This window comes from Apodemus sylvaticus, chromosome 16 (genome assembly GCF_947179515.1).
Source record: "Apodemus sylvaticus chromosome 16, mApoSyl1.1, whole genome shotgun sequence".
Lineage (NCBI taxonomy): Eukaryota > Metazoa > Chordata > Mammalia > Rodentia > Muridae > Apodemus > Apodemus sylvaticus.
This window is the reverse complement of record NC_067487.1, coordinates 11988248-12000720: the sequence shown is the minus strand read 5'-3', so window position 1 is coordinate 12000720 and position 12473 is coordinate 11988248. Positions and strand designations below refer to the sequence as shown.

General features: G+C 48.2%; 1 protein-coding gene across 1 annotated transcript in view; it reads left to right on the top strand.

Annotated features, from left to right (window-relative positions):
* Positions 1-5358: 5358 nt before the first annotated feature.
* The window catches only part of Dap (death associated protein), a 53640-nt gene continuing 46525 nt past the window's right edge, over positions 5359-12473 (top strand). Inside the window, exon 1 of the mRNA XM_052159785.1 lies at positions 5359-5554. Within this exon, the coding sequence (XP_052015745.1) occupies positions 5500-5554 (55 nt within the window). The 5' untranslated portion in view covers positions 5359-5499. The remainder of the gene's footprint in view (positions 5555-12473) is intronic.

Genomic DNA, 12473 nt, shown 5'->3' with positions numbered 1-12473 from the left:
TGTTCATAGGCTAGTGTGGTGCTGATATTCCTTGGCTTCCTCTCTGGTGCTGCTCTGAGGACCAAGATTTGGAATTTTGTTGGTTTTGTTTTCGAGTTTTTTCCTTTTTGCTATTTTTATGCATGCCCATGGTGCACCTGTATGTGAAGGCATTGTTTTGCATGTATGTGTATAGGTAAGCATGCTTATGTGTGTGTGCATGCATGGGGATGAGGAGGATGTCAACCTTATGCATTGAGGGCAGGTTCTCTTGGTCAAAAACCCACAGTGCACCCACGTAGCTAGTCTCGTGCTAGCTAGCTTGCTCAGGAATCCTGTCTCTGCCATTTGAGACTGGAATTACAGTGGACAGATATAGCCGCCAGACATTTTACGTAGGTTTTGGAGTGATCCAAACTCCGGTCCTCACACCTGGCCAGCAAGTGCCTTCACTGCTCCATCACCACCTCAGTTCATGATTCATCTTCATTCTGCACCTTCAGTCAGTGTCAAAGAACTGGGCCACAGCAACCATTCTCGAGCCTCTGGGGGAATCTGGTGGCAGTGGAGGAGCATAGACCTATGCAGAAGAACTAGGAGGTGGTCATGTTTATGATATCCTAAAGCCTTATTGTTTCCCACTCTGTCTTGAGGGCATAGTGTAGTTTTCTGATAGCCACACAGTGGGCTAAGGCAAGGGACTGAGCTTAGGTAGACAGAGGGTGCATCTGTCTTCCCTGCAGCCAAACTTAAGACAGGGCTTTCTACTCCTCCTGTGCATGTGCACTCTGCCTTCACATCAAGTGTGGTGAGGACAAGGTCCTCTGTCTTCCACCTTCTGTACCTCTCCTCCATTCTTCCTGTGGATGAACACACTTCCATCTCCAGCCAGGCGGAAAGGTTCGAGTCCTCGCTCTGGGCTCTGAACATCTTTCTCCTCACCTTCCCTGGAACCATCACAACCCAGGGGGAACCTGTGTGTCCTACTGTCAACCCACAGAGACATTCTAGAAAGCATGTGATTCTCTCCATGTTAAGCCTGGGACACTGAGCCTCACGGAGGATGCTTTTTCTGGAGTTCATAAATTGGCGTGTGGTTGGGGAGGGTCCTGGTGTGTCCACAGATCTCTTCCACTGGCTTCTCTCCAGTCCACCCCATAGAGAAGTTTAAGCAGGGCCCTATGGGTTCAGAGAGGTCATGATCATCTCAACGGCCTCCTGCTGGTCATCTCACGTGTATGGTTTCTGAGAAAGATGGGCTCCCAGCCAAAGAACTTCCCAAAAAGCTTTTATGTATTTTTAAGGGCAAAGTCATGTCCCAGTAGCACTGTCTCCTGGATAGATTCTTTAAAATCGAAGTAGCAAAAATATTTTATTATTCAATTTTAGATTCTGAGCTCTCCTGAGATTATTTTGTCTTGCTGAGAGCCTCTTTATCCTCAGCGTCTTTGTCATGTTTATTTTTATTCTTATAGCAATTCATATACCCTTGTAAGAAATTTTATACAGCGAGATAAATGCTAAGCTGTAATATTGAATAACTATTTGAAACCCTAAGTATTATTGCCTCCAATACAGAATCATAATCACAGACTACATACGGAGTTTCCGCAAGGTCAAATCGTGGCTCAGAGGGCAAGCTGGAAATGCCATTGGTCCACACCCTTCCCCTCGTTTCTCCACTCAGCACATCCTTTCAGGAGTAATCGACAACAGGCTTGGAAGCTCTGCAGGAAATCAGTATTCACAGTGCCACGACGCTCATCCTCTTTATGGTTTTTCTATTTCTAACTTCCAGATAAAGGTAAGGGGAATATTTGCCAAGGTTGGTCATTTCTTTCTTCAAATGTCTTTTACTAAACTATAAGTTTGCATGAGACTAAAATTGACTCCACGTTCTTTATTAGCTATTGAATAGCTTCTGAAAACCCCTCAGATGGCTTCTCACCCTGCGACTGAGGACAAGTTGAAACCCAAGTGAAACCCCCAAGGACAAGGACAACTTGCCTCTGTGCCCGTGTGTGTGTGTGTGTGTGTGTGTGTGTGTATGTGTGTCTGTGTGTGTGTATGTGTGTGTGTGTTGATGTGTGTGTGGGTGTGTGTATGTGTGTGTTGGTGTGTGTGTGTGTGTGTTTGTGTGTGTGAGTGTGTCTGTCTGTCTGTAATATATGGCACAATTTCACTTCCTCTTTGGCTTTTGGAACCTGTGTCGATGCCAAATCAATTATACTTAATTTTATTTATAACTTGTATAGCATAATAAAGAAATGCCTTTGATGCTGTGGAGCTAAGTCAGGAGTGACAGCCACCCTCCCTTTGCAAGCCAAGACAACAATGTGAAAGAATTCTGAGTGTAAGAACATAAAAACTCTCGTCCATAAGGCAGCAGCCCAGAAAGACAGAAAGCAGAGACCAGCCTGGAAAAAGGAAGCAGTCCTGACCAATGCACAGAGTCATTTTTATATGCCACAGACTGGGCAACGAATGCACAATGGTAAAAAAAAAAAAAAAAAAAAAAAAAAAAAAAAAAAAAAAAAAAAAAAAAAAAAAAAACCACTGCAGGAATAAAAATATATTCTCTAGGGTATTATGGCTTACAAGTACTTTCTGACATGCAGTCTGAACAGCAAAAGGGCAGGTTCCCTCAGGCCTCCCCATCCAGACCCAGCTCCTACAATCCGACAGAGTCCCAGCTTCTCCATCCCAGAAGCCGCATCTGGGGATGCTGGAGGGGTAACTGTGTCAGGACTGTGTCACCACCGAGCCTGAACCCTCACAACACCGACAGCCACCATGGTTCAGATCTGGAAAGTTCCTCGTGGGTGCATGTGGCAAAGGCTTGCCACCCGGTCTGGCAATATTTGTTGATTGAAAAACCTTTAAAAGGTGAGGTCTAACAGGAGACCTTTGGGTCAGCGAAAGAATCTCTTTGAAGGACATGTGGAACTCTGAGCTCTTCCTCTTTCATTTGCTCCACAGCCATGGAGATGTGACTCAGAACAGATCTGAGTCACTGTGCGGCCTCAGGCTCGAAAGCAATGGCGCCAGTAAGGAAGTTGCTGGAATCTCCAAAGCTGTGGCCACAGATTTTATTATTTATTTATTTATTTGTTTGTTTGTTTATTTATTTATTTCTGCGGTGGGATAGAACCAGGAAGTGAGTCCCGCAAGGTCAGCAGCAGTGAGTCCCGCAAGGTCAGCAGCGTACAACTGAAGGGTGATGCATCTCAGCCTTTTGTTTTTCAGGGGAGTCACTGTGGGTGTTTGTGGCAGTGCAGGGAAGCTAACACACTCGGGCCGGGTTCCGGAAGACTCTGTGAAGTCGCCAAGGTTGCAAAACAGACAATGACAAGGAGAATTTGCACCTTTTCTTCCTTCTACAAACCCTCTTTCCAGATTCTATTTAGAAAGCAACCTACTTAGAGAAAAGTGGGAAATGTCCCCTAAAACCATACCCAGAAGTCAGGCAACACTAGGAGGAAATACTGCTGGGCTGAGACACCTGGTATCTGGGCCCTGCTCACATTCACCACACTGAAATGCCTGCCTGCCTCTCTCTCTCTCTCTCTCTCTCTCTCTCTCTCTCTCTCTCTTTCCTCCTTTCTTTCTGTGTGTGTGCTTTCTTGGTAAAATGAATTATCCTGCCTCACCCCTAGAACCATTATGAGATTCAAAGACCACCACCCAGTCCGCAGAGTGGTACTCAACAATTAGACTGTGCCATGACTGACGGCTGGACACGCCCACATCCACGCACGTGCTCTCCCCACAAGTGAAAGTAAATGGGTACGCCATCACACCCTAAGCATGAGCACCGTTTTCTGTGGAGGCCCCATCGGTTGCCATCCGTTAAGGCAACACTGTGGGAGGCCCATTGCCTCTCTGTGCCAGGATTGTATGGGTCCAAGGGCCTGGAATATAAGTGAGAAATGCAGACCAGGCGTCTCCTTCCACGGGGTTGACATTCCAGTCCACGGAGAATTCCAGTAACTGAGCAGAGAGAAACAAGGACTGCGAGGTGAGGTCGACGCGCGGAGAGAGTAGAAACATAAACGCAAACGCGGGCCGAGCGCCCTGGCTACATTTTCAGATCCCACGGTCAGCTGACCTTCCAAGCTGGTTGTTTTGCAGGAAGGAGTCGATCACGCAGGCATCTGGAGGAATCGGTGCTCAGTGACGGAAATGGCAGATGCCAAGACCAGAACTGGCCTGTCCCACTCAAGAAGGATCAGAACGGCCAGTATGGGCCAAGAAGCCATGAACAGTAAGCTGATCGTTTGCCAGGCCGGGTCCCGAGAAATCCTGGTGGGTTGTGTGTGCTACAGGTTGCATTTGATGGCCACAAGGGCTTCTTCAAACCTGGAAACCTCCTTTAACAAGAATTTGTTTTCTATACAAGCCTGCAGTCCACCTGCCTCTTAAGAACTGAGAGCTAGCCGGGCGCTGGTGGCGCACGGCTGTAATCCCAGCACTCTGGGAGGCAGAGGCAGGCGGATTTCTGAGTTCGAGGCCAGCCTGGTCTACAGAGTGAGCTCCAGGACAGCCAGGGCTACATAGAGAAACCCTATCTCGAAAAAACCAAATCCAAAAAACCAACCAAAACAAAAACAAAAACAAAAAAACCCTGAGAGCTAAACAATTCTGTTATGAATTACCCAGACTCCAACACCGTTACAGTGCAAAGCATCCAAGGAAAGCGTAGGGAAGACAGCCAAGGATAATGCTTGGGAGATGCAAATATTTACAAGTCTACGGGGAAGCTGGCGGCAGCCAGGGTGGTCAGAGGACCGGACAAGGCAGAGACATGGCATCCCTAAAGCTAAAGAGAATCCAGAGCTGTCTGCAGTGCTCCTAAGAGATCAAAGGTACTGCACAACTGACCTTCGGATTTGGCAGCCTGGGGTCAGGGAGAGGACTAGTCAAGAGGTTCCGAGGGAAAGAAGGAGTAGAGGGGTGTGGCACCCAGCCTCATTTAATAGCTGGGTCGTCAAAGGTGCATGTGCAGCCCAGAAGGGAGGGTGGCAGACCCTTTTCTAAAGATAGAAGACTGCTGATCTTGCAGAGCTATGTGTTCTAGAGAGAAACGGATAAGCTGCGCAGCAAAGTCGGTCATCTCTGAACGAAACCCTGCTCTGGGGTCTCGAACCCCCAGCAGGCGACGCTTCCCTCAGTGACAGCTGGCCTAGGGAACACGCCCCCTCGCCAACAGACCGCAGGCGACACCCCGCCCTTCACGTACACGCGCCCCGTCACCCTTCGCAGTCAACAGCCTGGGAGTTGTACGTGGCGCTGGCCGCTGCGCATGCTCCACACGGCCAGGCGGGGCAAGGCTAGGCGGTCCGCTCAGCTCGGGTGGGCGGAGCCGTGCCACGCAGCCGTCCGGAGCCACGCCCCCGGCCCCCGGGACGGCAGTGCGCGTTCCGGAGCGGCGCGCGCCTCACGCCTTCCCTCCCGAGGCCTCGCGCGCACAGTGCCGCCCACCCCGCGGTTGCCATCGCCCCTCAGAAAACCAGCGGCGCCATGTCTTCGCCTCCAGAAGGAAAGCTGGAGACCAAAGCTGGACACCCGCCCGCCGGTACTGACTGGTTTGCACTTTGTCTTGGGGCGCCGGGCGGGGGCGGGGCAGGATCGGGGTCCCGGTGCCCCGCACTAGTGCGATGCGCAGGCGCGCAGGTGAGCGGGGTAGCCCCGGGGTGCAGGTGAGCTGAGCGGGGCGCAGGATTCAACCCTCCCCGACGAGGACACCCTAGTTGTACAACTCAAAACTCAAACGTAGGCAGTTTCTATGAGATTGCACAGATGTTTGGGGGGAAGACCCCCCCAGACAATTAAAAGGTAGTGTTGTATCATGATGATTAATCGTGGGCTGACAGCAATTCACACTGACAGACCAAAGAAGCGGAAATAATTATGATCATAAATCACCCGGCATGACTTCCTTTACTCCTCTTCTTTCTGTATCCAACTTTCTCTTGAAAGTGGCTAAAAGGGTATTTTTAAAGCAAACCCGAAACTTCAAAGCCAGGCAGTTCAGTCCAGTAAAGAGCCACCTTTCTTAGGAAATGGTAAGCAACCTTTGTGTGCCTTGGGCAGCCGCCTCCACGCAGTTCCTGTTTGTTCCTCCATGGCTGGAGGAGTTGGCATTTTTACTGTGTGTGTGTGTGTGTGTGTGTGTGTGTGTGTGTGTGTGTGTGGCAGAGCTACCTGGGGAAGCACCACAGAAAGCCAGCCTGAAGGCAGTGGGTCCCAGAAGCCAACTCTCCTTAAAACTCCTCTGGGTCTTGACTACACATGCTAGTAGTTTAAAACCAGGGCTTCACCCTGCAAACCGTAGAGAACTGAATGGTGTAGGGACACATCTGTACCACCTTTTCTGTAGTACAAACTTACACTCTCCAGCTGCTGGCCCCACTGGAGAACCAGAGTTCCAGGGGAGAGGAAACAGCCTTTAAAGTATGCTGCATTCCAAAGCCGATTCACTGTGACAGTGCTTCTCAACTAACCTAACTGGGTTTAGGAGTTACAGCTCTGGGAGTCTCTGTGTTCAGAGATAGAGTAGGGAAGGCTCTGGGTTCAATCCTTACTTCTTACAATACAAATCAACTCATGGAAAGATTACCTTTAAGACACTGGCCCCTATCCCTAGCCAAGTCAGTTGACAATTGGTACTGGCTCGTTTCTCGAGTGGAGTCTCACTGAGTATATTAAACCATATTTCTGATATACTGAGTATATTAAACCCTATGCCCCAGTAAATAGATGGCCAACTCAAAATGAACTCAGTGGTATTTTTGTAGACTTCCTGTCTCATGTGACTTTCTTTGAGCATTTTTTAAAATCTTGCTAGTCTATTGCTTGTGTATTTTGGTTTGTGGTTTTGTGGACTGTGTGTGTGTGTGTGTGTGTGAGAGAGAGAGAGAGAGAGAGAGAGAGAGAGAGAGAGAGAGAGGCAGAGACAGAGAGAGAGAGAGGCAGAGACAGAGAGACAGAGACAGAGAGAGAGAAAGCATGAAGTAGGGTGGGTAGGGAATTGGAAGAGTTGGGGAAGAGGAAAAGCATAATCACACTATATTGTGTGGAAAAAATCTACTTAAAAAACACAAAACAACAACAAGCATTTCCTTTAAAGAAAACCTTGACCTTTAATTCTTAAAGAAGCAGTTTGTGTCTACCTGCCTGTGACTCTGAGCTGCTTGGCGAGGCCCACACAGTAGGATTACCTGTCTGATTCTCCCAAGATAAGGAGTTCATTAGTGTATACTGTTAGAAAGACCTTGAGTCAGAATAACAGTAATTAAGTTACATATAGAGACCATTTATATGAACATCTTAGGATCAGAGGAAGAAAAACACACATGGGGGGAATTTGACCTGAGAGTTCTAATTTTCTGTAGTTTATAAGCAGGCTTTTGAATTAGAAATGAAGCATGTTGTTTGTGCCTGCAGAGAGAGCCACGCTGTTAGAGTCTTGAGGAACACAACTGGGTTCCTCTGGGACTCTGGGTTTCTTACCTGAAATTAGAGGCTGCAGCAGGTGGTGGCTCTCTGGGCCAGCCTTGGGGCTGTATCATTTCTTCTTTGCCTCTGTTTGTTCCTCTAGTTAAGGAAACAGATAAATTCTGATGACGTTAGGTCAAGCCCTTTTGTTTACCTGAAGCGAAAGTCTGGCTGGAAAGTAGCTGTCGTGTCACATGCTGCCTATCCCAAGGCCAGCTAGACCTGTGAGCCCAGAGGGGTGGGTGGGAAGCTGCAGTAAGTAGGCTGTGGTGCACAGCACTGCCCCTAGTGTGCATGTGTCTCCCTGTCCACAGAAGGCAAGGGCAATGCCTGTTTGCAGCAGGGAGGCCATAGGGTGCGTTTTTTTTTTTTTTTTTTTTTTTTTTTTTTTGTCCAGCAGCACCAGAGAACAGCAGTGCTGCAGAATTAATTTTTTTTTTTAAAAAAAAGGGCCACCCACTAGTAATGAAGAATAAAGGTTTGCCAAGAACACAGTTCATAAGTCAAAAGAACTGCCTTCAAAACTTTGGGAAGGCTTTCGTTAAGTGCTTAGATTGTGTACCAGACTTATGCTTAAATCTTTCATTGGAAATAATAAAATTCTCTCACCACCCTTCCGCTGTCTTCTCTTGTGTTTTCTCTTTAACGACCCCCCTCCCCTATCCCTTCTGGGCCACCATTTCCCTCGTGGCTCCTCCATCCACCTCCTACTGTCTACCTCTCTTCTGGTTTCCAGGCTTACTAACATCTTTACCTTGGCGGGGGGCGGGGCGGCTGGCACAGCGCCTGGAACAGATGCTCAGTAAATAAGTCCAGAGCATTTCCTCAGGGCCTGTCCCCACCTTGCTCTGATGGCATGCCTGCAGCATCCCTGTCTTCCCCTTCGCACAGGTAGCTGGATGGTGAAGCGTCAGAAGGGAGGAAACAGTAACTAGAACCTGGTTACCTCATCCTGTTACAACACACCATTTTACATAGTAAATAGGTGTCCCCACTTTCATTACTGTGGTCCGCTGTCAAGAGACTATGGAGGGTGCCCTTTGAATCACCTGGCAGAGTTGTTTGGGGTGACTTGCTAACCCCTAAGAACTAGTTATTGGAGATTGGCACCCAGGACCTCTGCAGCCTGACTGAGTGGCACTGTCCCCGGATGTCACTCTCAAGCTACGGAATGCACCGAAGGATCTGCCAAAGGAAAGTGGAGGGAAGGACTGAAGGACAGTGCAGTGGAGACCTTCCTGTGAAAGTTCCACTCCATTGTAGCCTGCACACATCTCCCTGACAGCCAGTGAGGCTGCTAAGTGACCCGCCTACTGCTCGTCACTGGAAAATGTGTGTAGGGCGAGAGCACTCCTCTCAGGGCTCTGACTGAGGGAGCCACGTATTAAGAAGCAGCTTCCAGTTGTAACAGCAGCTGTGCAGCGACGCCATACTACACGTGGTGACTCATCCCTGCCAGTCCACATGTGACCTGGATAAAGAGCTTGGCAAATGCACGTTTCAGGCCTATAGCCCTGACCACAGGCACCCATTTCCCAGGAGAGCCAAAACTCTAAGTCAAGTCTCACAGATCTCAATGTGATCCCATTGAGTGTTGCTGATTTTCTGTGTTTCCCCCAAAAGTTCTGCTCACATCCCCCACAGAACCGAGGCAAATGAAAACATAAACGTGACTGTGTATGTCAAGTACAGCGGGAAATAGACCACTCGCTATTTTCAGCAACACCGATAATTCAACTCCATTACATTAATCATGCAGACATGGCTTCAGGACCCATTAAAGCCTGTGGATGATAATTGACCCTGAAGTACTTTCTTGCGGAAGGTTTTTGGATTATCCAGAGTGTTGTTGCTAGAAATGGAAAGTGAATCCGCCTTTTATGGTAGCGAGCTTCCTGTCATGTACATGGTAAGCGGGTTCCCATGCTTAGCCAGTGAACCAGCCATTGACCACAGGTTGAAGGGAGTAAGAGCCCTCTGCTTTCACTCCCAGCATGCCAAGGGGCAGCAGACCCTGTAGTGACTGGTTTCTGGTAATAGGTTCTGCCTCTGCTTCTTAGACATCTCTGGCTACTCCCCCCTTCTGGAACCTTCTGTACCTGGCCCTTTCTTTCCAGCAGATCCCCCTCTGTGTCCTGTTGTGGGTTGGTGGCTTTCTCCCATCCATACATCAGACATCTTGTCATTGACATAGGGAATATTCGCTTGTGTAACAACAACCCTGTGAGGTACGGCACGTGAGCTAGAGGAATCAGTTTCCTTTTCTCCAGTCGAACCTCCAACAAGGAGCGTGGAGTCACAGATACTTCGTACCCCTTGCCCAGTGATGTCTGTCTCTCCCTAGTAGAGCCACTCTTCCTAAGATAGACAGCATTTCCTATTCCCTTCTGTTCCACGCTCCTGCCTCATGTATCCCAGGAGAGTTCTGATTCCATCTCCCCTTGCATACGCGCCTCTGCAGTGCACTGCCTGGGCTTAATCCAACCCGCAACGTGCAGATTGTTTTCTTGTGTTCTCTCTACCAGAACGACCTTCGGAACCCCTCATCTCTGAAGGATGGATTAGCCTCCTTCTAGATAACAAGTCAACAGCTCTTCTCCAGTAAGAACAAAGACAGCCACCCTTGCACAGCACGCTTTAGGATCTACAGTCAGGTTTGAGGGACATTGGTGTGCATCATAAACAGCTGTCTCCCAGTCGCCATCAGAGGCTGTGCCCAGTGCCTGCTGGGTCCTGGAAGAACTTTCTCTCCCCACTCCACCATCCTGCTACAGGCTTTTCCAACTGTTTGCTGGGCCTTAGCAATAGCTGCCAGTGACTCCCTTCCAATGCTCCACACTGTAACAGCTGACAGTAGCTTGGTCTATGGATGGCAGGCAGTCACTGGCCCCCTTCATTTGCTCCCAAGGCCAGCCTGACAGACAGACAGACAGACAAATAGATACATAGATAGACAGACAGGCAGACACACAGACGATAGAAGCTTCGTCTCCCCTCTTTCTGCTGGGACAGGAAGGCGTTCTACAGATTGCTTTTTATTTCTAACTTCCTTCCCTCCTATAAGTGATGTATTGATCAGAACCTGTCCATAGTCTGTCTCTCTGCTGTGCTTGGAAGGATTCCCAGTGATTAATGATGTAGATCATCTAGATCTGTCTGGTCCAGCTGTGCTTCTTGCCGGCAGCGACCCTGAAGGAAACGGGCTTGGTCCTGCATGTCTCAGGCCCTGTCACAGGGGACTAAAATTCGGTGATGGTGAGGTTGGTGCCTAGAACTTCATGGATATTAAAAAAAAAAAAAAAAAAAAAAAAAAAAAAAAAAAAAAAGAGCAGAGGTGGCAGACCTACCCAGGATCTGGAGTCTCTGGAAGACTTACCTAGTCCTGGTGTCCCGATGAAGGTCTGATGGTTGTCAGCAGTCATGTCAGTACCACAGTGGTCTTCTTCCCTATGAATTCTGTTTCCTCCACAGTGAGATGCTCAAAGGATCTGAGCACATAAGACCTTTCCGAGCCCTGGATTTTCATTTTCAGCACTTGCTTGGTAGAGTGGGGCACATCTTGTATGCCAGACTCTCTCAAGAGATGGCTCTGGAGCTGATTCAGTTATCCTCCGCGTCTCTCTCTGGGGGGGGAGGAACTTGTCACTCTTTCTTCACAGATAGAGGGCCCTGAGGCACAGAGTGTCAGGCATGCATATGCAGTCACACACACAAGTGTATGCAGAGCTGAGATTTGAACCTGAAGGCCCAGGATCCAGGCCTTAACCTCAGCAATACAGTCAGGCTAAAAGGAATCTGTCACTCTTCAAATGTGAATCTCTCATTTCAGTAATAACCACCCCCCCTGCCCCAAATCTTGCATTTTCATTTCTACTGTCAAAAAGAACCCCTAGATTTGCAAATGGTTCTACAGATTGCTAGTTTTTCAAACAGAATTCTAGATAAGCTGATAGGACCATTGCAACATGCTGTCGTAACTTTTCACATTCTTGCCAGCTAAATTGAATCTGCCTCGGCCTTGCTTTACTGTCAGCATTGCCATTTTTTTTACTGCATTGATCACAAGCATACTGAGATGGATTAATGAAGTTCATTGTTTTTAGAAACGGAATCAAATGTAAGTGCTGATGCTAGGTGGCTGAGCTCTGACTCCAACTCTGGCTTCTGTGGGGAGTGGCAGGCTGTTCCCCGGTGGTGCCTCCAGAGATGTGGTCGTTTCAGATGTCACCTTGACATTCACTCTTTGTGTTCGTGAACTAGCCCATTTCACTTGCAGGCGCTCTATGGAGTATGTCGTATCTGTGAACTGCCATAGTTGAAATGCTCCAAAGACACCAATTTTTCAACAGTCATTCATTCTTTGGTCACCACTCCTGTAACAGAGTGCCACAGATGGGCAGCTCCCACAATATTTCTTTCTCATGGTCCTGGAGGCTGGAAATCCAAGATGAAGGTGTTGGCAGGCCTGGTTTCTCCTGAGCCTGCTTTCTGTCTCCCTCCCTTCCCCTCCCTTCCTGGCCACACCCCAGATCTGGCACGTGGCTTCTCTCGACCTTTGCTCCACGAATGTGCAGCCAGTGCACAGTTCTATTTCTTCAGAATCATCTTTGATTTTAACTTATCTCCTCAGAGGCCTTGATGCCAAATACCATCACAGTCGGTGGCTAGTCATACTTCACCATATGTTTTTTATGCCAAATACCGTTACAATGTCCATGTGGTGGCGATTAATACTTCCCTGTATGTATTTCATGATACAACAGCATCTTTCATCAGGTCCTGGTGAGCACGGGCAGGAGGGAGGAAGTATATTCTAAAAACCACTTAGGGGGCATTTTTAGACTCTTCATTCTGGGAAAACAATCCATTATTCTCAGATAGAAAGGCATCTTAAAAGAGTTTAACAGAGTTTTAATCTAAGTATTTCAAGTGGGTTTGGAAGCCTTAGATTAACATTTTGCCTACAAATGATGGCTCTTTTGTGCTCTATATTGTTT